At 33.1% G+C, this 27,792-nt stretch overlaps 4 protein-coding genes across 4 annotated transcripts; 3 read left to right on the top strand and 1 right to left on the bottom strand.

The window, feature by feature from the left end:
- The first annotated feature begins 138 nt into the window (after positions 1–138).
- On the top strand, positions 139–8,258 carry LOC108777926 (elongation of very long chain fatty acids protein baldspot). The gene is made up of 3 exons (XM_018544927.1): positions 139–562; positions 4,160–4,530; positions 7,558–8,258. The coding sequence occupies exons 2-3, from the start codon at positions 4,205–4,207 to the stop codon at positions 8,108–8,110; spliced, it is 879 nt and encodes a 292-aa protein (XP_018400429.1). The 5' UTR covers positions 139–562; positions 4,160–4,204; the 3' UTR covers positions 8,111–8,258.
- A 3,246-nt stretch (positions 8,259–11,504) lies between these two features.
- On the bottom strand, positions 11,505–13,812 carry LOC108778024 (transmembrane protein 242). The gene is made up of 3 exons (XM_018545076.1): positions 13,624–13,812; positions 12,708–13,084; positions 11,505–11,703 (listed from the first exon to the last, which is right to left on the bottom strand). Exons 1-3 carry the CDS (start codon positions 13,691–13,693, stop codon positions 11,698–11,700), a joined length of 453 nt encoding a protein of 150 aa, XP_018400578.1. The 5' UTR covers positions 13,694–13,812; the 3' UTR covers positions 11,505–11,697.
- Positions 13,813–16,273: 2,461 nt separating this feature from the next.
- On the top strand, positions 16,274–19,921 carry vimar (visceral mesodermal armadillo-repeats). Its single transcript, XM_018544974.1, has 10 exons — positions 16,274–16,465; positions 16,548–16,685; positions 16,772–17,005; positions 17,843–18,009; positions 18,121–18,352; positions 18,536–18,682; positions 18,751–19,146; positions 19,239–19,371; positions 19,442–19,707; positions 19,778–19,921. The coding sequence occupies exons 1-10, from the start codon at positions 16,459–16,461 to the stop codon at positions 19,882–19,884; spliced, it is 1,827 nt and encodes a 608-aa protein (XP_018400476.1). The 5' UTR covers positions 16,274–16,458; the 3' UTR covers positions 19,885–19,921.
- Positions 19,922–20,794: 873 nt separating this feature from the next.
- Positions 20,795–27,503, top strand: Sec24AB (Protein transport protein Sec24AB). The gene is made up of 15 exons (XM_018544922.1): positions 20,795–20,923; positions 21,472–21,632; positions 22,135–23,252; positions 23,376–23,531; positions 23,623–23,738; positions 23,933–24,035; positions 24,171–24,297; positions 24,377–24,486; positions 24,578–25,193; positions 25,355–25,684; positions 25,751–25,861; positions 25,995–26,167; positions 26,254–26,589; positions 26,721–26,824; positions 26,977–27,503. The coding sequence occupies exons 2-15, from the start codon at positions 21,491–21,493 to the stop codon at positions 27,089–27,091; spliced, it is 3,657 nt and encodes a 1,218-aa protein (XP_018400424.1). The 5' UTR covers positions 20,795–20,923; positions 21,472–21,490; the 3' UTR covers positions 27,092–27,503.
- The last annotated feature ends 289 nt before the right edge of the window (positions 27,504–27,792 follow it).

Here is a 27,792-nt window from a genome sequence, read left to right as displayed (position 1 = left end):
TCACACACACACACACATAACCACATACACACACGCACACACATATATATATATTTATACATAAGGAAAGAAGACAGAGCGGCTACATAACCACATACACACACGCACACACATATATATATATTTATACATAAGGAAAGAAGACAGAAGAAGATCGCTCGCGTGTCTCGCGGAAGGAGCGAGGAAACGATTCCGGTCACCGGTGGGATTATACTGAAAGAGAATCGTGAGTCACACGACAGAAGTCGGCGACTGGCAGGACGACGACAGTACCATCTCTCTCTCTCTTTCGCATTTGTTTATCTATTGATTTCACTCGTGTATCACAAAGGCGCCGGTGCTACCGGACGCCCGGTGGCTCTCGCTCCAATAGGAAGTGGCCTTGCCCACGTCGAATACGCCGGCTCGCGGCGTGATCAAGATTCCCTTTTCTTGACAGCTCCGAGCTCCCCGGACCCGAAGGTCCGAGGCCCGAGGACGACGACGCGGCCGCCTCGAACGTCTTCTCGCTCTAGACGACTTGGGGGAAAATTGGCGAAAGGTGTAACGCCAGTCTAGCCAGGTACGTATTCCTAGGTATGTATGTGTGTGCGCGCGCGCGCGTACCGCCTGCAGGTGTACGGGTGTGAGTTGAATGAAACGAATTTTGGCACCTCTCTTTCGTGCACGCACCCGCGCGCCCGTATATGCGTGGATCGGAAATCATTCAGTAAACGCGCTCGAGACGACACGACCTGGATATGGAAGGCCGCGCTAATACCTCGCGCGCATTTTGTCGCGCCCGTATGTATTTAGGATCGAGCAGACGGTACGAAAACACCTCCTCGCCGAGCGTTTTGCGAGCGAGAGTCGTTTCCAAGCGAGGCGTATCCTCGGGACTTGACGCTGTAACGGAATTCCCGCGTGAGTAAACGCTGCTCATTCATTTATTAATTCATTAATAATCACACATTCAACACCGTGCTGATCTCTTGAGAGCCGGTATTTATATTCTTATATACTTAATGTTGTACATCTCTCAAGTACAGTCTTAAAACGTCACGAACCAATCACGGAGCTCGTATTAACATCTTTAGATATTTATTTAAAGCACTTGAAATAAAAATTGACTATAAATACCGGATCTTAGAAAGTAGGATCACCCGTTCGAGCGTCACAGTTTCAACATTGGCTTTGGAAAATCGGTTGTTGGAAGGAGTAACGTGATATTTGCTAAAAATTATTATTCATCGTATACGTTGAATTGCGAAAATCAGTGCTTGGGCACATTTAACATTCACGTCGTTGAATAATTATCACTAGATAATGTCATTACTTAGTTTCATTGTTAATTTGTTTCTTTTTTTTTTCAAGAAAACGCTTATTAGACATGCCTGACGTTCTAATCATATAATCATTAAAATAAATATCGTTACTACAGTAGATAATGTCGTATTAATTTCAATTCTTTCAAGGAATTCTGGCTCAATGTCAATTAAGAGTTACCTTTTCATGTACTTGCGGAACAGAAAATTTAATTGTGTGTAAATTAAAATTTAATTATCAGGCTTTGATTTTTTTGAAGGAAACCGGTTGTATTATTATTAGACGATGTAGTTTTAATTTAAAATTAAAATTTTTTTAATTTCCAAACAAGAACTTTAATTTTATTCACGTGGCTGCATTTTTGCCATTCGAGTCTCTTTCTAGTTTGATAATCAAACTTTGGTCTTCCAATTGAAGGAAAACCGACAGTAATTGTCGGAGAACGATGCAGTTTTCCTTTTTTAAAATTATCCTTGACGTACATAGATTTATTTTGCGTGACTTAAATCAGCCTCATTTGTACAACATAATTTCAGCGAATTTGCCGATGCAATTTGTGTTCAATTATCCGATACTTTTTCGATACCGCGCAGCGATTTCGTTCTTCCGTGATGTGAAGACCAGGCGAATCCATGCGTAACGAATGACGTATGCGAAACCCGACATATTCCGCGTAAGCAGAATTTTTTCGAGCTTGTGACTTTGTTAAAAAGCATGCGACGGAATTCTCCTGGTCTCTCTCGCGCATCGATCGCGGCATTGCGTGAGATCGAGAGTCGAACTCGGATTGGCGCGCTCGCCTCACGCGTGCGCGACGCGGCTGCGCAACCCGAACGTTGGAGGATCGCAAGTTGTGCTTTTTTCAAGTGGAGTGAACTCAAGAATGGTATTCATAATTAGATTATTATACCCCCGTCTTAATCCTAAAATCCTAAAATTTAGTCAAAGAAATACAGATTTCGATTAGAACTGACAACTTCATTTAGAATCTCTTAGGGTTAAAACCCGAGGCGTAAACTAGCCATTATATTTAAGTTTGTCTTAAATTTAAATGTAACGTCGAAACACTGACTACGTTTACACGTCACTATTAATCAGATTAATACTCGTTTAATGTTAGAATAATTTCAGAGCGGAATCTATAGACATAGCTCAGTTTTCGAGATGGTCTCAAATTCTGGTTGTTTATATTATTTTTGATAATATTAAATATTTAGATAAGTAATGTTATTTTTTATTATATTAAATGGACTTTGAAATTATTTTGTAACTATTATTAAACCTTTTTTTTTGGTACGTTTATACCTTATATCGATAATTAATAATTACAAATGTTACTAAACACGATTAATGGTGAAGTGTAAATGTAGTCACCGTACGATCATTTCATTAGCTGGCTGGAATCTAAAGGCCGGTATTCATAATCAGTTTGTTTTATTTAAGATGTCGTGAACCAATTACAGAGCAACATTAGCATCTTAAGATATTGGTTACAATAAAACTTGAAATAAGGACAGATTATGAGTACCGCGCTTATGTAGTCTGATTTTTATATTCAAGATCATATGATCTCGAGACATTGTACGATCATTTTATTAATTAGATGAAGTCGTACGACTCTATAACCCGATTGAGTATAAGATCAATCTCGAATATAAACTGATGAATTTCAGATCTTATAATTAATTATGCTTGAATATTGGTTCGAAGAGTGCTGGTCGTAAGATTCCTTCCAGCCAATGAAATAATCGTATGGCATTTCGAAATCTCGAGATAATAATTACCATAATCTTTTACTTGAGATTAATGTGTACTTAAATTTGAGAGCGGACTGTGTACCGACCATAGTCCGATCTGTTTGCATTTATCGTAAGTTCGGTTTCCAAATCCGGCTCAATGAAATGACTGTGCAGCGAGATCATACTGGAGATAAAAGATGACAATATCATTTTAAGTAAAGTGATAATATCATCTTAGTGAAATTGATAGTCATTTCACTAGTTAGATGGACTCTCGAGATCATTTGATTAGGATATGTGGAAATGTCCTCTTCCGATTTTGATAAGCTGTTTTAGACTAAAATAAGAAACATATTTTTTTTTAAACAACAACATATTCATGGAAAAATCCAAAATTAGAAGAGATTACTGTGTGTTTTCTCATAAAATTACACTTAAAAACTATTTTAAATAATCAAACTGTAAATATTATCCATTAATTCGATCTTATATTTGAGATCGTTTTAAGTAAGATCTTTTTATTTTGTACAGTCAATGAAATAATTATATAGCGATTTTGAGATCATACTTGAGACAACCTTAAATATAAGATCGGATTGCTCCTCTTATGAGCTTTCTATAAGTCATTACCTAAGACTTAAGAACTTTAAGTAGTGCCATGACATACAAAAAAATTTAAACAGTAAAACGTAAGTAGTAAATGACTTGACCAATCACAAACAATAGCCAATTGAATGTTGATTTTCTTACTGTTTGCGTTTTACTGCTTAATCTTCTGTATGTCATGACCTAAATGATTTAAAGTTTAAATAGCAGCTTAATGTAGAATTTATGTGAATAAGTAGGATTAAAATTCTGTGCGAACAAAACGTCCTTCAAGATGTTGTAATACCTTAAATACAAAATTTAAACGTATAAATATTTAAATACACGTAATGATTTCTTAGAATTTTAAGCTCCATCTACCTAAGCTAATTCCACTTGAATGCGAAAAGACTATCCTCGGCACATGCGAAAGTGTGTTTACATTTTTTTCCGTCTACTTTGAGATTTTGCGATGTAATTTTATAAACTTAGCAAAGTGATATCTTATAATTGATCCGTGTCTGTTGCAGAATTGCCAATTCATCATTGCTGAGACATTGACTTGAAACGCAAAGATGAATAAAGTGGATTATATGGAAGTAACGCTCCCGAATTATTCATACATTTTCAATTTCGAGGAGACGTTTAGCCAGCACGAGACCAAGCAATGGATGATGAAGAATTGGACGAACGGTTTCTACTATTGCGGATTGTATATGATCCTAATATTCGGCGGGCAACACTATATGGCCAGCAGGCCCAGATTCGAACTCAGGGGAATATTGTGTCTTTGGAATACGCTATTGGCTTCTTTTTCTATCATCGGCTTTACTAGAACGGCGCCCGAATTAATACACGTTCTTAGGCATCACGGATTGCTTCACAGCATTTGTATACCAAGGTCGGTTTCATTAAATCCCTGAAGCTTTTAATTATTAATTAATTTTACATTTCATTATCAAAAGTAGTGACATTGAAAGTAGATGTTGATCAGTATTTATAATTGATTTCTTTTTCAAAATTATTCAATTAATGTCTTAAGGTGCCAATGCAACTCTGATTTATTTATGATATTCATAGTCGGATCTTATATTTAAAAAACCATCTTAAGATGTCATAAGTTAACCACAGAATAGTATTAACATCTCAATATATTACTTGGTGATCTTGAATATATAAAAATCGATTATGAATATCAGCTATACATGTTCTTGTAAAAACAAACTATGAATATTGATATTAATAGAATTATTAATAATAATATCGATATTATGTATATATAATTAATAATTAGAATTAGTATTAATAATTATACGTAGAACGGTATTCATAATCCATTCTTGTTTTAAGATTGTCTTATGACATTTGAAACTGTATTTAAGAAAATTATGTTTAAGACAATCCAAAGCATAAGAATTGAACCATGAATACCTTAGAGATTTTTTTATGCATATAAACATATCAATTATTTTTTTGATATTTACCATCTTTATAGCTTATATAGATGGAATTTAAACTTATTTTTAATTAGTTACGTACAGCTATTTAAATAATAAAATAAGTAATTCTGATTATAAAATTATATAAAATTTATGTTTTATATACTGTTTGTATTTATAAAAATTACATTTGATGAAATGACTAAATTTAAATAACGATAAACATTAAACAAATAGATACTTATTCAAGAATATGTTTAATATGTATCAAACATATTTAAAAATGAATGTTTTTTTATTTAAAAATGAATTATTCTTTAAATTTATTTTGGCTTTTTTATCATAGTAGCATTATTTAAATTTAAATTTTTATTAATTTGAATCTTTTTAAAAGCAATATAAAATAGGCATTACACTTTCTGAGATTTTTAAATCATACGAGTCAATTAATATTATCTTTCATTATATCAATATAAAATATTTAAATGTTAATTTCATAAAATCTAAAATTAAGATTTTTAACTCGAAGCGCGTGAATGTTAGTAAACTTGTCTCGGTCATTTTGAAATATATTATATTTTGCATATATATGCATTATAATTATTATATAATAACAATTAATAATAAAACGTAATAATTCGGCACGCGATTGGGAGAACTACATACGCGATATATAAATTCACACATAATGATAATAAGCATCTTGATCTAGCTTTGACCGAATAGGCTTTGCTTTGTGCTTCCTTCTTTCTTGTTATCGTAAAACGTAATAATATTTAATAATATTTTTTTATATATCAATTAAGAAACAAAAAAATATAAAGATTGGAAATAATTTTATTTATATAATATCTTCTTATTTTAACTTTATTTTATGAAAAAACATTAACAAATATTAACCTAAAATATGTAAAAATATAAAACAGTATAAATATAAAGAGGGCAAAGAGCCAAGTAATTTAACGAACAACTTTAATTCAAATAATCATGATATGAATATATATAAATACTAAATCATGATATAATTATTACAAAAACAAACGTTTCGACTCCGATCGGGTTATTTTCAATGTTACATAAAATATAAAGTACAAAATTATCATAAGTTAAATTTATATAATCTTGATTAAATTAAATCGTCTTTTTAATTCTGTGTAAGTTTCTATAGTAAAAAATATCGGTGTCGCAAGCATAATTAATCTAATAGGAGTAGTGTAGTCGAGCCCTGGCGGGACCTGGCGACGCCAGGGTACTTTTTTCGCGTCGGAGGTCTGGCGGCGCCAGGGTACTTTTTTCGGAAGCCAAGCTTGGTGCTGTGACGCCAAAATTCTTTCTACAATTACCTATTTAAAACGATTTTTTTTTTGTTTGTGTAATAAGACGGTAAGAAAAAAAAGAAGCATTTAAATATTTATTGAAACCTGAATTTCGACATAACAACATGGCAGTACAACATGGAGCAATCGAATCTTTTAGATAAAGTTTATGGCCCGTATTCAGAACGCGCTAACAACGATATTAGCGCGCTAACATGTTATAGTTTACTTCACGTATACTATAGAATTTCAGAGATAAAAGCACGCTTTTATCGATAAAAGTGCGTTCTGAATATGGGCCCAAATGTACTATATACTGTGATTGGACGCTTTACTATAACCAATGGCTAACCATTGATTAGCCATTCTCTCCATCTTATTTTCTCTCGTCCCAATCCGTACGACGAACCTCACGGCACGATTTGTATGTACCTTTTTTTTGGTACCTCCTTTCGCCATATATGGATTAATGTTTCAAAGCCGTGGCAATCGTACGCTCAAAGCATCCGCCAGACCGCCAGGGTTCTTTTTTTTTTAGGACTACACCACTGTCTAATAGAAAGAAAAGGATTATATAAAAATATAATTATGTCAATTAATTGAAAGATATAAATAGAAAACGGAAAAATACGGCAAATTGATCGGGACGCGACCAGTTTCGGAGTTAAAAGAAAATTGATGCAAAGAGTGATGGCAAATTTCGCCTATTTTTGGACCTTGAATTTTAAATTTTTTTTATGGCAAATAGTACTATTAGATAAAACATTAATTCCAATAAAATTTCAAGATGAGCATAGGCACGGTTCCGGATATACAAGGGGATGAAAGTGATGATTTCCAGTCAGGGTATATTGCATAAAGAAGAATGTGTGTGACTGAAATTAATTAGTAATATTGAGGGTATATTCTGTCGAATGGATTATCTACGATTCATTGTTCAGAGAACGATCTACTATTCTTCGGAACCGTGCCTATGCTCATTTAAAAATTTTTTTAGGATTAATGTTACATCATATAGTACTATTTGGCATAAAAAAAAGGTTGAATCCGCCCAAAAAATGGGCGAAAAAACAGTCTTTTTGCTATCATTCTTTATGTTAAATGGTAACCTGAGATAAATAATTGTACCATACAATGATTGCGATTTTTATAATCTTACGAATTTGATTGCAGTTTTATCGAGCAAGATTGCGTGTCAGGCTTCTGGACGTGGTTGTTCGTACTGTCAAAGCTACCCGAGCTTGGCGATACAATCTTCATCGTACTGCGCAAACAGCCACTGATCTTCCTGCACTGGTATCATCACATTACTGTCTTACTGTACTCCTGGTTTTCCTATTCGGAGCACACCGCGTCCGCGCGATGGTACGTCGTGATGAACTACTGCGTCCACTCGATCATGTACAGCTACTACGCTCTGAAGGCGATGCGGTACAGACCACCTAAAGTAATCTCCATGGTGATCACCACATTACAACTTGCCCAGATGGTGATCGGTTGCATTATCAACATATCTGCCTATCAATACCTGGAGAGCGGCAACGTGGATTGCAACATTTCTCGCATGAATATCCATTTTAGTTTCGCGATGTACTTGAGTTACTTTGTCCTATTCGCGCGTTTCTTCCATAAGACGTACCTGGCTGGAAAGAAGACCGACAAAAAGCACTTTGCCAATAGCGCACCTGGTCACATCGGCTATAACGACAAGCTCAAAGCCAACTAAAGTGTTACTTGGTACACTAGGGTGCTCTTTTCTCTACCTTTTGCCCCTTTCCCCCCTCTCTCTTTCTGTTCCTAACTCTCTTTCTATTTTCCTCTATTCTTCTTTCACTGTTTTTTCTCACGCCGCTGGTCGACGTAGCCATACATCCAGGATCTATTCATGCTAGAAAATATTAGGGTTTAACGGCTTCTAGGATTCACGTGTTCAGTGGATACTATCGCTAAAACTTAAAGTTTTATGAACTCTGTCATGCGTTTTTTAACTATAATAATAATAATAATAATATGATACATGATTGTTTCTATTTTCTTTTTTTACTTCGAAATTGTTTTGTTAAATAATTGTACATTAAAATATTAATTGAATGTATTTATGTTAATATTTTTTAAATTGAATATAACAATGTAATTTCGACTATATACATACATTTTTTTACGTAATTTTTAATTACGTAACATAAATTTTTTCGTAAGCGTTTTATGTTCATTTTGTTAATATTAAATAAATATGCATTATTTATTTGCTATAACATTTTTTTAAGATGGGAGATATTAGTTTCAGGCCTCCGGAAACATATGGACTCGCTACTGTATTGGAGTCTCCCTTCTAAGCTATAATTGTTATATTCATTAAAACGTCGAAATGTAAAATTATATATATAGAGAGAGAGCCTAAAGTACATGCTCTAAATTTTTAGAACTTGTAAATACGTCTGTAACAAGGATTTAGATTTATAGAGTTCACATGTAGGATTTCGTACACACATCCTAAGAACCATCGAATTTTAAGTCCACGAATCCTAGGTATCGTATTTCTAAAACTCTTTAGATTCTAGGAGCCGTACGTCCTAAAATATATAGATCTTGGGTGCGATGTTTCTCAGGATCCTTACATCGTAGGACTCGTAAGACAATTTTGTGAATCACGAAATCTGTCGATCCTCGAGCCCATAGATTATAAGGCATATTTAAGATACGCATTTCTCAGGATTTTTACAAAATCCTAAAATCTATCTTATAGGATTCATGAAACAATGAATTGATGAAATTTTCGCGTCTATAACACCCAGGATTCATATTTCATGCGATCTTTAGATCCTACGGTCTGCCGATCCTCTTTAGCAGATTTTTTTAAGGATCTTTAGGCCGTAGGATACATAGATTATAATCAAGGATCCTTAGCCAATTAGCGTCCGCCTGTGCGCGGAGGTATCCTAAGGAGGAGGTTCGCTTGAAGGAGGAAACAGAGCGATTCTCCTCTTTTCAATTTTTTACGTGTAATTAATACAGAGCTACTTTCGCATGTACTATGGAAACGTATGCGAACGTTTCTCAAGTCCGACCGGCTGTTGCACAATTGTTATTATGATTTTTTGTTACTATCTATATCTCTTTTGCAATTGATATATATATATATATATATACTGGGTATTATTTAATAATAATTTATAAGATCAAACACATATGCGTGTAAATAATAATTTCTTATAAATCCTACATAACACAAGATTCTAAATCTTACTTTCCATTATCCTATCTTGAAATCGCTTCAACTATATAAATCCTATATAAACGTCATAGATCATACAATTTTCAATAATTTAATCAAATTTCTATTTCAAAAGAAAAAAAGAATTTTCGTCATCCATAAAATAAAGATTTAGCTCGTAAAAGTAAAATCGCGAAATATGCACAGTGCATTATTTGATAAAGTCAGAAGAATTAAGGATGTATGAAATCTTTGATCGTGCGTCTATTTTTTGATATCATTTACAGAATAAATTTTATAATAATGTAAAAAAAATTCTTTAAAAATAAAAAATTTTAATTGTATTAAAACATTTTTGCATAGTTTAAGTCTTACATAAATATTTTTAGTATCAGTGACTCGAATAAGGTTTTCATAAAAAGTTATTGCAGCGTTTATAAGAAAGATTGTGGATATCACGTATTATGCAATATTTATATAATATTTTTACATTTAGAAAAGTATTTAAAGGCACTTAAATAATAACTTTACGTTTCTTTTCATAAATTTTAAATTCTACAATTATTTCATGTATAAACATATTCTGATTGCTTATTGTTTAACGTTTATTTAATTAGTTGTGTAGACGTAATCATCAATCAATAAATAGTCAATTGTGAGAAAATAGTTTAACATTTTAACGTCTACCATACTGCATGGGTCACAGATCACATAATAAATACTGTTTTTGTCGTTCAAGTTGTTCGATATTACATAAAATATCTATAAAAATAAATGTTATTATAAAATAATTTCTGATACGTAATTATAATAATGCAATATTTTGATATATTATAACTTTAACTTATATAACTTTCTTTATATTTTTTGTAGTATTTTAATTTTAATTATAAATATTATATCAAATATAGTATACACACACACATAAATAGAGAGAGAAATACCGTGGATAACCGATAACTCATGCGGTGTGGTGATGGTAGTTACATAAAATTGACGCAATAAAAAAACGTAACATAATTAATCGCTTATGCTTTTAATGCGAATATTAAATTTGATCGTTTTTTATTTATAAATTTTAATGATGTCCGATAGAAATTATACAAATGTTATTTCCTGTTCATGTTAATTTTTTATATGCACTTTTTTACGCATCGTTAATTATTTATTGTTATATCGCTTGTTGCGCAATTCTCCATAATTCAAAATCACCTTTGTACTTTTTACCACTTTCTGCAGAAATATATCAAGTTTCACGTTCTTTTAACGTGATCTATCTTGTGTTGATAGCGTGATCGTATATATCATTTTTGTATGATATTATGATGTAACATTCGCCAAATATTTTACAAACAGAACGTGCAATCTATTATTACGTGACTTGATTAAAATAAGTTTATCCGTACCTTTATCTCATCATCAGAATGAAAAAAATTAAAGAAATAAATATAATAAATTTTTAATCTTTTTCACCATAAATTATTTGCAATTTTATTATGTACAAAAAAATCTTATGTTTATATATATAAAACATAAATGACATATTTTCAATAAGAACCATAAAAAAATCAACATTATATATACCAAAAGAAAAATAACGCAGGTTTCGTTAATATCATAATAATATAACAAAATATCTTATCAAGATTTTTACACACCCGCGCGCGTGCGCGCATACGCACTTCTCTCTCTCTCTCTCTCTCTCTCTCTCTCTCTCTCTCTCTCTTTCGTAGACAAATAATAGCTAAATAATAAAGAAAAAATTTGGCTTGTATAAATTATTGAGTTTTATGTATCATCATTCTGTGAAACAAAAAAGAAATAACGTTTAATAATTTTTATTAGATATATCTAAATACAATAAATATATAAAATCTTTCATACATTCATTTTCAGCAATTTAATTTACAATTTCATGAAACTTGTTTCATAAGACCTTTCAATTGCTATTCGTATTACTATTCATGCATGCAATAAACCCGTGCATGACCCAATCGTACGATCCCCAGTCATACGATCCTGATTAAGTGATTTGAATGTTGCTATATGTGTGTTAACTAAGACCAGTACGAATCCAGAGCGAGATATCACATATGCATTTATTCCTGCAAAAAATAACACAATGACCACTCCAGCATAAACATGACTCACATATTTTTACTGTGTAAATTTTCATAGAAAAAATTATAATACGAATTCGAACCGATGAGAATAAATTTAATTAAACAAGAGAAATCCTGTATTCGGTCAAAGCGGATCTTAGTGCTTAAATATTTCTGTGGAAATTTATATACGAATTATTACATATATTTGATTCTGCAAGCCGCGCGTCGAAATCTTTTTTGATCTTGAAACGTAATTATGAATAAAAACAGAGTAATAATCTGACTTATTAAATTGACAAGCAATTCAACAATTTTTTGTGCTAATGATTAATAATTTAGATGAGAATCTTAAATAATTCAAATAGATGTAAATCAAATATTGTCTTAACCAGAATTTGAACTCTGATCCCAGCTGAGGATATTTTTTTGTAATAAATTATTTGCAAATTGACATTCTTACGAAGAGATACTTATTAGTAATTTAAATAGTAGAAATAAAAAACCTTATAACAGATTAATTTTCGTCGGTCCAAATTCATATTATCATGTAAAAACAGCTTTAAGGAAAAAATTGTTGTATATTTCAAACAGCTAAAATTTTGTTAAAAATGTACAAAATTTAAATTAAAAATCTCTACTTTTAAAAGATTATTATTTTCGATGTCTGTGAGTTTGATCAATTTTACACATAGGAAACTATGTATAAGTTAGACAAAATAGAAAAAATTTTTCTCGTATGGATTTATCACCTAAAAAAATTTAGATGAATTATTTAAATTTTTCGTCAAATACCTGTTAAATAGTTTAATCTTGATGTTTTGATTATAAGAAGGTGCTCAAAGAGAGAGAAAAGATTGAGAATTTACAGACTCAAGAAGTTTTTCTTTATCATCATATAAATTTGTATATCAATCCTCAATATTTCTGTGTTAGAGTATTTTAGACACTTTAAATTTCTAAAAAATTAAAATATCTAATGTTTTAATTAAGTTATACAAGTATACCTCCTTATTTCGTCCCCAATCTTCAGAAATATATGTCAATAGATCTGTCAAACCCTCAAACTCTGTTCTACTTTGAGGTGGATTATTTTTAGGTATTTTTGGTAATAGGGAACCCATCTTGAATCTAAATTCTTCTACATTTGTAGCTCCAGAGAGTTTCCACATTCCATAAAAAAATAAGCCACATCCTGTGACAGCATATAATGTGCCCCAGCCAAGGGCTCTTATAGCTAATGAAGCTCCAGTTTCGGGAATCCCTTTCATACCAGAAATTCCATCTCCAAAATGTTTTGGATCTTGCTTCCTGGTTATTGCCACTGCTCTGGCAAATCCAGCGAGGGCAGAAATACTAGCAACAGTGCTTAAAAATACTGTAGCTACAAAAATAGCAGTAAGATATATTTATTGAAACAAGATTGAATGGCATAAATATCAACAAAAAATTTTTTTGAAAAAAAATTGATTATCAATTAAATGAAAATAAAATTATCATTGAATGCAGTGATAAGCAGCACTAGAACTACAGATAATAATCAAATAAAAAGATTAAAATATCAATTTTGCACAATCGTGAAAGAAACATTATTTACAATTAAAATATTTTGTAATGACTTTTTGAACTGATTTCTTAACATTTTCTGCTTAAATCAAATGTATGTAGTGCAAAAATTAATGCAATTCAGAAGAACAAAGTTAAGGCTAAATCAATTCCAATGAACAATTTAAAAATGCTGTAACATTTTATACATTGATAGCAAATAGTAAAAAATCAAGCAGTAAAAACTATTGCAATTTTCTTTTATTATCGGGTTACAAATGATAAGAACTAGAACATTATCGCACTCGCAAAAGTGAGGTTAGTTTGTAGCGAGCAACTTATACGCAAGCAAATATTCCTTTCTTAAATAAAATATACCATAAACTTTCTCCTTCAGTTTCGCAGACTTTGTTACGGACGTTTCTACAGTGTCATTTGATTCCGCCATCACGTTACAGAGAGAATCAGTCGTTTATATCTGTCATTTTTAAAGTTCATCTCGATCGCGTATTCATTCGGTAGCAAATATCAAAAAGATTTCTACATCCATATATGTTGTCCGTAATTACTTACAGTCGATCATGGTGAAACATTGCGCATAGTAATGGCGGCACGATGAGCGGAGCCAATGAAATTTAGGTCCATATACACCCCGCGCAATTTGAACACAAAGTAATACAAACTATACAAAAACAAACAAACAACTAACAAACAATTAGAATAATTGTAGCATTTGAATAAAAATTATCGCATAACCATTGTAGTTAAAATTTGTTTACAAGATATACCTATTGTCTATGTGCGGATAATAGAGACTAAGAGGCAGACGCCTTTTTTTGCGGAATATCTTCAATTATATAGTACATGAAGATTTTCACAGTACCATCTTTTTTTTCCATTTATATTTTTATTATTTCTTCCACACGCTTTAATCCATTGTTGACGGACAATTTCGTCTTTTGGAAATCGAAATAATTTTACATTTTTTTTGCATGCACTTTTTTTGCATGTGGCTAATACAATTGATAATAATATAACCGCTGGCATAATGAATTTTCCAATATTATATTATCGAGACTTAATTTTTTCTTTAATTTTACAATATTATATTATGATTTATTACGGTTTATACTTTACAGCTAATTCAAACTTCAAATCAAACAAGGGGCAACTAGAGACCCTCTAACAGAGACTGGCCATCAGGCGAGTCCGGCATTTCCTAGCGAGTGAGAGAGAAATACAAGTGAGAGAGAAATATAGGCCATTTCACTCTTTCACTCACACGAATATGTGCGTTCGTATGTGATCGTTTATTCAAGTTGATTTGAGTTGATTCAAGGTTATGTTCGTGGTTTTTGCTCAGTACAAAATAATAACAATAAAAATGAGTGGTTGCACTGCACAATTCTGGAAAAATTATTTAATATCTGTCTTTAGTCAGGTTACGGCTAAACATGTTTTAAATTATCAATTGTTTCCTAAAATTATTAGAAAGTTTGTCGTATTCAAATTAAGAACATTAAGTAAGAAAAATACTAATATTAATAGAAGATATGACAGTAAATCATTGGCAGTACACACCTTTTTTAAATAAATTTTACAAATGTTAAGTGTTTGTACTTTTGTCACTGATTTCCTAACCTTACTTTAATTTTATTTGAAAAAGATTTAATAGAATTAAGAAAGAGAGAATATTAAATATAGAAATTATTTAACGTATAAACAAAAAGAACGAAGACAATATAAGAGTCAATGTTTAAAATTTAATAACAAAGTCAAAAATTAAATCATAAATGTCAAAAAACAGCTATTATAACAAAGTTATTTAAAGATAAAGATGTATATAACTGACGATAAAACTTGACATGTTTTTTTTTATTTGACGTATATTATTTATATTAATGTAAAAAGCACGGTTTTAATATTTCTATAATATTTATCATTACATACTATTTACATTCCAAGTAAATGCAGTAATTGAAATTTCAATACGAGCGGGAATCGCTAGGAAATGGCGGACCAATCAAAAGTGGCCCCCTGATGGCCAGTCTCTGTTAGAGGGTCTCTAGGGGCAACCATATTGCTTTTGAACATTTGGACCCGATTCTTATTGGTCGAGACAATGGACTACTGCGCATCCATGATGTTGTTTCACCTTTCTTATTACACCATGCAGTCGATAAAGTAGTCGCAATCATGCTGATGTCAAATTTCTTAGCAAGAAATATCTATATTCAAATAAAGCAATAATGCCTAATTCACACTGGATGCGATGGGCGGTGAACGATGAGCGATGTCCAATAAAAGCTTTGCTTTAGCTCACACGACGATAAAGCAGAGTTCTTATTGGTTATTGCTCGTCGCGCATCGCTCATCGCGCCTAGTGTGAACTAGGCATAAGCCGTGCGAGCCCGTGCAATCGGTGCAATTTCGAACTTCGGCAAGCATTGGCATTGGCGCATGCTGCATTGATAAAATGGACGCTTTCTGACATGATAGAATTAGAATTAATAATGATAATAATAATAATAATACATGGTGGAATTAGAATTAAGGTACAATTTCATGCTGACGCTTGACGCTTATTTTTAGCGTCAAAACAGATCACGTGATCAAAATTGATGCTTAATATTCATCAATTTGTATCACGTGATCTGTTTTGACGCTAAAAATAAGCGTCAAGCGTCAGCATGAAATTGTACCTTTATTATTAATTCCATCATGGCTTTTTAATGGATTGAAATCTCTTCTGATTGCCTATGCTTATCATTATATTTCCAGCTTACGCTTCAAGGTGCCTTTTCACGAGCTGCTGCAACGGCCAGTTGCAGCTCAGCAGCTCGTGAAAAGGCACCTTTACATTTACAAATACAATAGGCTGCAATGGGCGAGTTCAAGGCGACAAAGCGGTTACATGCTTGTCAAGCGAATGAGCATGATTGGCTCTTACCAGGTGGATCCAGCCAATCACGTTTAATTGCTTGGCGAGCAGACAAGTAGAGTTCAGTAGAAACCAAATATTGAACCAAATTGAACTCGTCCATTGACATTAAGATAAAGGAAGTCGATTGATTATACATTAAAATAAAGATTTCCGAAATCTTTTTTTCAGTATTTTGTTGAAAAATCATAAAAGCGTTACTTTTGAGTGAATTGGGTACGAGTTCTGCGGAGTCTACGACGTGAATATCAACGGATACTTGCTTGATAAAAATGGAAGGTAAATCACTGTTTACACTAGCCCTTTTTCGACAAGCTATTTTCGAAAAGACTATACATAAATTTCTCGGTGTACATTACAGGAGAGGTAAAACACAATATTGACAAACTCGTCGACGATTTAAAGTGTGTCGTGAGACTCGAAGCCTCGCAAGAGGAATGTCCTAATGTTGTTCAGATACTAGATTCTGTAGTAAATGTTAGCAAAACGTCAATCGGAGGTATAATTGGACAATTTAACTATATTAAATGCTGTAACTAGGTATTATATTGTACGAAATTGTTATTACCTAAAGGATGATTTCAGAGACTACCGAGCTAGTTATTGACGAAGTCTTCCTGACACTACTTGGGCACAAATCTAAACAAATTGTAGCAAAGACTGCAAAAGCTATCGCAGAGATAGCAAAGACTGATCGGGGGAGAGAGAAATGTACCAATTTTGAATTGATAAGGGTCTTGATTAATTTGCTAAAAGAAGAAGATATAGACATTTTGACGCAGACTTCCAGAGCTTTAGGAAACATATGCTATGAGAATGGTTGTGTAGTAGTTATATTTATTGCATACATGACAGAATTTTTATTATTACATACATTATGTATAGTTTCTAAATGATGGTTCATAATATTTCAAAGCTTTGATATTTAAAGGAATATCTTTATCAAAAAACTATTAGTTAATTTAAAAGTTAGTTTAAAAGACTAATAATAGACACTACATGTTTCTTATCCCGAGCCACCAAAGTCCATTTTTCGGGGATACATTACTAAAATGTAAAAAAATTTTGAATCGAATGTTATATGTCCTGAAAGACTGCATTGCTACGAGCTACATATTTCGGATGGACATACATACGTACGTACATACATACGTACATACATACATACATACATACATACATACATACATACATACATACATACATACATACATACATACATACATACATACATACATCATACATACATACGTACATACATACATACATACATATAGAGAAGGAGACGTTTCTTAATTTTTCATTAAAATCATTACTTTTCGACCGTTTGTATCTCCAAAACGGCTTGACCGATTTAAAATTTGTTTGGCTCAAATTATTCGTGACAATGCTGCTTTTCAGGACATATAACGTTTGATTCAAAATTTTTTATATTTTATGAATCCCTGAAAAATGGACTTTGGTGGCTCGGGATAAGAGACATGTAGTGTCTATTATTAGTCTTTTAAATTAACTAGTAGTTTTTTGAACATGACCAGAGACACTACCGCGTCTCCTGTTATGGAGTATTTATAAATGATATTTAAAAGTATATTGAGTGGTTTTAAATGTGTGTAGGTTTGATATTGAAAAAAAATATAAGAATTTGTGTTACAGAGACTGGTAAAAACTTAATAAGAGAGCAGGATGGTTTGAAAGTAATCTTAGCTCTGCTGAAGAAAGGAATTGCCTCAGGTAATGTTAAAGGTGCCAGCTTTTTGAGGAATGTGGCTGCTGGGGTTTTATTGAACTTCTTGGTGGATCAAGAAATATTATACAAAAAGGTAATTTTTTTAAAAATACACTTATACACATATTGTGATTGACAATTAATGTGATTGCAAAACAGGAAGCAACAGCAAACAATAATTTTATTATAAGATTTACTTTACCAGGCATTAGAGGAGGATATGGTACCAATTATTTGCAGTATTTTAGAAGAAGATGGAATAAATGGTGATGAATCAGCGGTACAAGTCTTACTCATTCTTGGTATATTGAATGATGTGAATATTATATTTCTTGATGAGAGATTGACAAGAGTTTTAGTTGATATTCTGGCCAGTGAAACTTCCTCTGAGCTATCTGAGATGTGTTTAGACATCTTACATGGCCAAGCAGAAGACGGTAAACCAATCATTTGAGAATAACTGAAATTAAATTGATTTAAATTGTTCAAATTAAATTAATTGGAGTTATAGCGATTAAATATTTCGGTATAATTAGACTCAAGTAAATTTACAAAATTAGATTTAAGTACAAAATTGAATTAAGTCGAAGAGCAATAGCTTAATAACATAATTCTATTAGAAAATGCGAAGCTGTTATTGGCTAAGGCAGGAGTGTGTGAATTGCTTCTGAAACTATTAGAGAAACACGGTCCACAATGCACGGACGAAGAAACGCGGTCCATTCTTAAAGTTGCCTGTAACTTAATTGTTTTAATTTTAACTGGAGGTGAGTTTTAGAAGAAAATTCAAATACAAATTTTAATAACTCTCTACTCTAACATACTTTGTACTTAGACGACAGCATGAATTTCCTTTACGAAGATGGTAAGGGTCCTGTATACAGAAAACTGGTAGAATGGCTAGAGAGTGTTGACGAAGACTTGCAGATCACCGCCGTTTTGGCCATGGGAAATGTTGCACGGACCGACACACATTGCAAGCGCATGGTGGAGCAGGGTATTCATCGAAAGCTGTTAAAAATTCTCGAAAGAAATGGCAACAAATCTGGCGGTATTAGATGTCAACACGCCTTACTCAGCGCATTACGCAATCTCGTTATACCTGCGGACAATAAATCATTGATTCTTGCTGATGGTCTAATCGATGTGCTCTATCCAATGCTGGAGATCCCTACCTATCCCGTTGTTTTCAAATTGCTGGGAACGCTTAGGATAGTCATAGACGATCAAAGTAAGAGATCGTAAGCTTCTTTTAAAAATTAAAGCAATATTTATCATATTCAGAGAATAATATGATAATTAAGACTGAGTTCCATGTTTTAGAAGAAGCAGCAATTTCTTTAGGACTAAGGGAAGACTTGATCAAACGGGTAGTTGACTGGTGTAGTACTGAGGACCACCCTGGTGTCCAGGGTGAAGCCAACCGATTAATCGCCTGGCTAATGAATAATAGCAGGTTCGTTTTCTACAGCTTAGTGATACTAAGTTCTTAAATCTAGTTTCAATACTTTATATACACTTTTTAGGGACAAACAGGTTGCTTTGTCAATTATCAAGTACGGTGCAGTGCAGCATCTAGTAGGTATGCTTTTAGCGCAACACACGCTAATGCAAAACGAAGCAATTTTGAGTCTCAATTTCCTGACTATATTCTGTCCAATGGAATCTGAAGAGCTACTGATCAAAGCAGACTTTGGGTGCAAGATGCGCGAATTATTTGCACGTGCTCGTGATCTCGATATACACATTATGCTAAACGCGTTGTCGCTATTGAATCGCGTCCTGAAATTAGGTATCTCAATGATGTATCCAAAGAAAGAGTTATTTAATCGATCGACAACTTTACATGCCGTCTATTTTAGACCGACTGAAGGAGCATCTTACGAGCTATGGATTGACCAATGCATGCGAATATCACATAAATGAAAATACCGTCATGGAGTTACAGACTCGAGTTACCAATTCGTGAACAGTATTGGATACCGCCTTGGAAATTAATTAAGAAAGACGACGACGATGATGACCAATTCCGAAACGCGTTCTTACGCGCTGCCATTCCCCACATTGTTGTATCTTCCATCATTCCAGAGACTAAGAAATGCAATCTTCTTCAATGACCAAATCTTCTCCAACTAGATCCACAGATTACAAAACATATTTTATTTATCGAGAAATATATATTGATGTACATATTCTATTAATGTTGTTGCAATTGATTTTCCTATTGTAAGATTTTTGTAAAAGCGATTTGAAAATTGAGCAATCAATGGCTTCAGTATTCACTTTAGGAAGCATGTTATATTTTTTCATGGATTGTCCATAGTACTACCATATAATTTAAAAATACTGCTGATACAATTGTTGAATGATTGTTCGTACAGGAAGTAATGAGAATCGATCAAGCTCCAATTCTCTCAATCAGTGATTAACTTATCGCAATACATATTTTATTAACAAAGATTTTATGTTTTACAATGTATTTTTCACATATTTAAAAAAGATTAAATCAGAGGTGATAAATCAATTAAAATTTTTGTTTTAAATAATTCTATTGGTTAAATTAATTTGGCGAATAAAGTATAGTTAAAAGCACTAGTTATGGAATTGGTAATTTAAATTACTCGAAGTAAGATTTGTTTAATTTTATTATTGTGAAATAAACAATAAGATAATTTTCTATTAACTAATGATAATTGTCTATTTGTAAAACACGTTTTTAACAAGTTAATCACCGATTAACTAATCAGATTATAGTCACTCGTGCAGGAGCAACGTCGTCAACCCTGACCGGGTCTCGCAATGCCATCTGGTCACGTCACGTGCCACAGTCCATGGCGCAGCGGTCGCGCGAGCTGCCACGTAATGTTGTGCGTGCCGTTCGTTCGTTCATGAATCGCTGGTGTCAAGATTCATCTTGTGGTGCTGCGTGGAGGTGAACAGCAACGAGGGCAATGCACGAGCCTGCGTCTATCCGTTTCTAATTTTTGGCTACTCATATTAATACGAAGGTAGGCAGGGCCTTTGAACGTTTCAAGTCCGTCCTTTGCATTTTAACCTTTCAACACGCTGACAATGCGCTTTGACTATCCAAACGTCAACCTACTGATCTATATATCTTCTTGTAGATTATTAAAATGGAAATCTTCTTATAACAAAATTTGATCCTTTAGAACCGAAATATGTTCAATCTATAACAATCTTTTACAACATCTTGCAACATTTGTGTATTTTTAGCTGAGCTTGGAGCTGAGCTTGGAGCTAAGCTGTTACTTAAACCTGTAATTTGGTAGTACTGTATTTTTGTTGTTATGGGGTTCAAATGCAGTTAACTGAGTTTTTTTTGCAAAATTTGTTGAATTACAAATTAAAATGAAAGCTAAGCAGTTAACTTGTACTGTATTACTATTGTATATCTCATATCTCAGATACAATATTGATGAATTGACATTGATTAATATATAGTTTTTATTTCACAATATATATAGAAATTTATGTTTTTAAAAGCATGTTACATAACTAAATAAAAAAAATTCTTAAATAATGTATTTCGTTTCAGTGATTGTTAAAGCAACAAAATGTCACAGTCAAGTGGTTACCAGTATCCATTGTACACAGATTCCAACAATCCTTTGAAAAATGACTCTTCTCCTATAGTAAATGGTCAAAATCCTGCATCTCAGCAAAATGGAATGCAGTCTCCTCAGTTCAACCTAACTGGCAAGTTTTTGTTACCAGAATATACAACAAAAAAATTCATTTTTTAAAGATACATATGTTATTAAAATGTTTCTTTTACCCAATTTTGTTGGTAATGGTTCTTGAAGACAGTAGCATTACTCTTGAAAAAGCACAATGTAGCAACACATTCAACGTGATAAAATCATATTGGCATAATCAATCCTCTTATTTTTCAATTTTTTATATTTTTGAAGTAAAACGTATAATAGTTAATAAGAAAAGCATTGTATACATTTTATATTAATATAAAGTGACTTGTCTTAACATTTATTTAAATACATACACAGAATATTGTACTATTGAAAAGTAAATAATAAATTTAAAGAGAATTCTACAAATTAGTGTGTTATAGTTATAAATTTTATTTGAAAATTTTTATTATTTTTTAAAGTGCTATAAGTCTAAATGTCAATGAAAATTATTATTTGAATTAGTCTTGTTCAAAAAGTTTATTTGAAATATGGTTAAAATGTGTTTATAGGTACACCATCATCACAGTCGTCGCGTGATCCATCCAGGGAGACTTCTAGAGATCCATCACCAACTCAATATCTTCATAACCAATATCGGCCTCAGTTGCCACGACCACCAATGCCACCAATAAATGGACCTCAGAACTCTAATGTGTTACCTCCGCCATCTAGAACATCACAACCTTATAGTCCTGCAAATCTCTATAGTGCACACAGCCAGTATGTCGCTAGCACTCAAGAGAATATTGCAGTCAGTACATCTTCAGTCGCCTTTGTGTCTCAACCTAGCCAAGAAATTCAACATCGGCCCATGATTCCTTCGAATCAGATGCCTCCAATAGCAAAAAATTTGACTCCAGTGTCTGCACCATCGACGTTTGCAGATCTTATTAAACCAGAGTCAGCTAAAATGAACCAAAGTTATCAATGGGCGGTTAGTCCCCCACCTACTAACATTCCGCAGGGTACTATAGGCGTTCCTGGTGTACCCAGTAGCATTGATAAGACTAGTCATGTCTCAACGGATCAAACTGCGGAAAGTCAAACATCCTTTGCTAGAGTAAATAAGATTTCGACATACAATCAAGGACATTCTATCCCTCCCACATCCAATGTTAATCTACCTCCTTCAAACATTTATTCGTCAACTCATTTATCAAATCAAAACAGTTATGTACAGCAAGAAGCAGTGAGTTCCGGTATAAAACCACCAAGGACTCAAAACGTCCAAGTACAATCAATGATTAGTCCTTCTGAAAGCTTAAGTAATCCACAACTCAGATATGGAAGTCAACAGAATATATCCAATGCATCGTCAATGCCAAATTCAAGCACGCAAAATGTATTCTATAATGCACAAGGCCGTAATGTAGATCCACGAAATCCTCATGATTATAGCTCTCAGTCTGTGAAACCTCAACATTTGCTTACTGGTTATATGGATCCCACGGGATTAGGAAGCAATTCTCAAGGTCAAAATATGCAACAAAATTTAGCTGGTCATCAGAGGAAATATCTGCAACAAGACACTGCCAATAGCATGATGCTACCGCCTTCAGGAAATAATCAGTTACAAGGTGCGAGATTACCTCCATCAGGAATGCCTCCTCTTCCAGGACAACAGACGGTAACAGAATCTCTAAGAATAAAACGTTTATGTATTAGAATAAAATTTAGTTAATCTTTTATCTTTTCTCCAAAAAGTGATGTATTTTTTGTAACATTAATATACATTTAATTTTTATTTTAGTACGATTCTCGTCCACAATATCTTAGCCCATTAGCAAACGTTCCATTAGACTCGGCTAATAGAAGGTATCCTAATATGTACCCAGACCAATTAAATCAATTAAATAATCAGATGAGCAATTTGAACGTTACACAAGTTGGCTACAACAAAATATGGGTAATTATTTCTATTAAAATATGTATTTGTATTGAAGTATATACAATTATATACATTTTTTAATATATTATTAATTATATAACATTTTTAGGGAATGGAATCGATAGATCTTTTGCAATGCCGAAATATACTGCCGCCTGAAAAAGTCGAATCACCAAAGATCAAGTTACATCAGGAATTCCTGGATGCTGTAAATTGTAATCCTGAGTAAGGTTTCTTTTCTTTTTGCATCTTTTTTTATTTAAGATGTTAGGATTATATTTCTATCATACAAAAATTAAAATATTCAGAGTACAAACGCGAATCAAAAATAATGAAAAATTAGAACCCTTGTTATTAAAACCACATTTCAACATATAAATATAACTCTTATTAAGAGTATGTGTGTGAAATAATTACAGGATATTCAGGTGTACATTAACAAAAATCCCAGAATCAAATTCGCTTCTACAGAAATCAAGATTACCATTCGGCGTACTAATACATCCTTTTAAGGATCTGAACGTAAGTAATATACATGTAAAACATTTTTTATAATTTAAAATATACAGCATACAAGTAAAAGAGCTATTTCACATTTTGGAAAATTATTTAGAAATAAATTTTAATATATAAAATGTTTATTATTTGTCACAGCAGCATTTAGCAGTGATTCAGTGCAATACGATCGTGCGTTGCCGAGCTTGTCGAACGTACATCAACCCGTTTGTATACTTCGTTGATTCGAGAAGATGGAAATGCAATCTATGTTTCAGATTAAATGAACGTAATAAACATACTAAATGTTTTTTCATATCTATTGCTTAATATAACAAGAAGATATATGTTTACGTTTTGTTATGTAGTTCCCGAAGAATTTCATTTCGATCCTGTGACGAAAACGTACGGCGATCCATCGCGACGGCCGGAAGTAAAAACCGGCACGATAGAGTTTATTGCGCCAAGCGAGTACATGGTTAATATTTGTTTATTATAAAATAACTACATATTCATAATTATAAATATATCGAGGGATTTAGTATTGATGAACATATCGTGAATTATAGGTCCGTCCACCTCAACCCGCTATCTATCTCTTTGTCATGGACGTTTCTCGTCTTGCAGTAGAAAGCGGGTATTTGCAGATAGTGTGCGATACGATCACCGATGAACTGTCGCGTCTCCCCGGTGATAGTCGCACTCAAATCGGTTTTCTTGCTGTTGATTCTACTCTGCACTTCTTCAGCATGCCCGATAATGTGTCGCAACCACATGAAATGATTATGCTAGATATTGACGATGTGTTTCTACCGTGTCCAGAAAACCTAATTGTAAATCTGAAAGAACGTGAGGAGCTTATTCGTGATCTTCTCGCCCAGCTTCCTATCAAATTCTGTGGCACTCACGATACTAACAGCGCTCTTGGTGCTGGTCTTCAAGCTGCCTACAAACTCCTCGTTGGTGTCGGAGGACGCATCACCGTTTTTCAAACGTGTTTGCCTAATATTGGTCCAGGAGCCTTGCAACCTAGAGAGGATCCCAATACTAGAGTGAACAAAGATGTGCCACATCTTAATCCCGCAACGGATTTCTACAAAAGATACGCTCTGGATTGCAGTGGACACCATATTGCAATTGATTTGTTCTTATTGAATAGTCAATACAGCGATCTAGCAACTTTATGTAAGTAAATCTATCTCAATTGAATATGATTATAATCATTTTATATGAATTTGTAAGTATTTAATTTTATAATTGTAATTTTTTTCGTAACATGCCTAATTATGTTTTTTAAATATTGATAAATACCTTTTATAACATTCGATGTTTTATTTATTCCGCAGCATGCATGTCAAAATTTACGGGTGGTTGCATTTACCATCTGCCACTGTTCCGAGCATCGAAGTTACAGAATAGTGAGACTTTGGAAAGATTACTTCGTCGTTATTTGACGAGAAAGATTGGCTTTGAAGCGGTGATGCGGCTTCGTTGTACTCGTGGTCTCAGTATTCATGCCTTCCATGGCAGCTTCTTTGTTCGATCGACTGATCTCCTCTGCTTGCCAAATATCAATCCAGACGCCGGTTTCGGCATGCAAATCTCTATCGAAGAAAATCTTTCCGATGTGCAGAATGTATGCTTCCAAGCGTCTCTTCTGTATACTTCAAGCAAAGGTAATTATTCTTGTGCTTTTTATTGTTTTCATGTATGTTTCATATTTCTTATATTTCTATCTAAAGGTGAGCGAAGAATTAGAGTACACACTCTATGCCTGCCAGTGGTGGCAAATCTATCGGATGTGTTACATTCTGCAGATCAACAATGCATAGTTGGTTTATTATCAAAAATGGGTAAGTTAAACTTGTTGCTGTGGATTACAAATCCTTATGCAGCGTAATGTAACAGTTTAATAATAATTATTTAATTTTTTCATAATTTGATAATATTAAGATAATATTAACATTTATTTAAATATCTCTATAGCTGTCGATCGATCGCTTCAATCATCTTTGTCAGATGCTAGAGAAGCATTAATAAACGTCGCTATTGACATCTTATCCGCATACAAACTGGCACAATCTTCCAGCGGCGGAGGACTTATTGCTCCAGGAAGTTTAAAGCTGTTGCCATTATACATTATTGCATTGTTGAAAAGCGTAAATTATCAATAAATTTATAAACATTTTCTATTTAAATATGTTTTAGATATCGTCATTAAAATATTTATATTTCGAACTTACAGATAGCATTTAGATCTGGCACGAGTACGCGTTTGGATGATCGCATATTCGCTATGTTTCAACTAAAAACGTTACCGTTAGCACAGTTGATACAGGTAGTTTATCCCGATTTGTATCCCGTTCACATGCTCGATGATCGTAATGCAAGGGACATTGACGGCAAAGTGTGTCCACAACCACCTCGGCTTAATTTAACTGCTGAGAAACTCGACAGCCGAGGCATCTTTCTTATGGATGCTGGCGATAGAATCTTTATTTACGTTGGCAAAAATATTAATCCAATTTTCTGTAAAAATATGTTCGGCACTTCGGAATTTATATCTATTCCAGAGGAAATGGTAAATATACTACTATTTTTTCTCGGTTATGCATCCGTAGCTAAAAATCGGGAAACTTATCAGATAACGATTTTTAACAGTTGCTGTGATAAAAATTTAATTTCATAATCCGTTTTAATTTTATCTTGCAGTACGAATTACCGGAATTGGATACAGTAGAAAGCGAACAATTGCGAAACTTTGTATTTAGTTTACAAGAGGAAAAACCATACTACGTGTCTGTACAAATTATCAGGTAAGTTAATTGTTTTAAATTAGTAAAAATAAATGTATAATATTTATTAAAAATTTTGGCAGAAAAAAGTGTAAATTTCCTTCAATTTTTGTGCACTTTTTTGATATTTTCAACACAGTATACATGTTTTAAGGTGACAAATTATTTTTCAGGGACGATAGTCACTTTAGGACGTTGTTCGTTGAACGACTGATAGAAGATCGATTCGAATCAGCTCTTAGTTACTACGAGTTCTTACAACATCTCAAGACGCAGGTGAAGGAGTGACCAAGTTAAAGAATTTGTGCATGAGACCAACTTCTACCGGAAGTGTTAATCATCGGGTGATGGAATCATCATAAAACAATTGCGCAATTAAAAAATTGCGATCCGTTATAATTCATTAATCGATCGTGGGTCATTCGGGATATTTTGGGACATGTCGCGTGATTCAAGATCTACTTATGCCATCTACTTATGCAGCAGTGCCAGCCTTAATGAAAGACACTGACGCATTTAAATATGATAAAGTGTATAATTATTGTTATTATTATTATTATTATTATTATGTTATTGATTATTTACCATCGGTAGCTTCATCACGTAGACTTGCGGTCTTATTGCGCGTATCCACTTGAGTTAAGTTTCTCCAACTCGTCCAGTAAATAATATGTAATTTTTTACGATTGTGTTATATATCTACAAGAGTTTTAATCTATGAGATTTATTTGTTTGGTAGGAAAAATCTTTTTCACAATAGCAGTTATTCATTGAATAGCATTAGCATGACGAGCATAGTCGATTTCCTCTATTTTAAAATCGCGCGCGCGCGCGTGAGATTGAGTTTCTATTTTATTCTAATTATAAGATATTAATGGTAATGTCAATGCTCGCTGTATTTTACTCGCTTTCATCTCTATTCGCGATTATGTGATAAATGCAAGTAGAGAGAGAGAGAGAGAGAGAGAGAGAGAGAGAGAGGGTGGGTG

This window comes from Cyphomyrmex costatus, unplaced genomic scaffold (genome assembly GCF_001594065.2).
Source record: "Cyphomyrmex costatus isolate MS0001 unplaced genomic scaffold, Ccosl1.0 scaffold474, whole genome shotgun sequence".
NCBI classification, from domain to species: Eukaryota; Metazoa; Arthropoda; class Insecta; order Hymenoptera; family Formicidae; genus Cyphomyrmex; species Cyphomyrmex costatus.
Note: the sequence above shows the minus strand (reverse complement) of the source record. Positions and strands in the feature narration are given on the sequence as shown.

Bases quoted from the DNA above. Each gene is read 5' to 3' on its own strand.
- vimar (XM_018544974.1), top strand. The intron at 18,683-18,750 runs GTGAGTTTTAGA...CTTTGTACTTAG, and splicing joins TGTTTTAATTTTAACTGGAG to ACGACAGCATGAATTTCCTT. The intron at 19,708-19,777 runs GTATCTCAATGA...CGTCTATTTTAG, and splicing joins GAATCGCGTCCTGAAATTAG to ACCGACTGAAGGAGCATCTT.
- LOC108778024 (XM_018545076.1), bottom strand. From the start codon at position 13,693: ATGGCGGAATCAAATGACACTGTAGAAACGTCCGTAACAAAGTCTGCG. The intron at 13,085-13,623 runs GTATATTTTATT...CTATTTTTGTAG, and splicing joins ACTGAAGGAGAAAGTTTATG to CTACAGTATTTTTAAGCACT.
- Sec24AB (XM_018544922.1), top strand. From the start codon at position 21,491: ATGTCACAGTCAAGTGGTTACCAGTATCCATTGTACACAGATTCCAAC. The intron at 23,739-23,932 runs GTAAGGTTTCTT...AAATAATTACAG, and splicing joins GCTGTAAATTGTAATCCTGA to GATATTCAGGTGTACATTAA. The intron at 25,194-25,354 runs GTAAGTAAATCT...TTTATTCCGCAG, and splicing joins CAGCGATCTAGCAACTTTAT to CATGCATGTCAAAATTTACG.
- LOC108777926 (XM_018544927.1), top strand. From the start codon at position 4,205: ATGAATAAAGTGGATTATATGGAAGTAACGCTCCCGAATTATTCATAC. The intron at 4,531-7,557 runs GTCGGTTTCATT...ATTTGATTGCAG, and splicing joins CACAGCATTTGTATACCAAG to TTTTATCGAGCAAGATTGCG.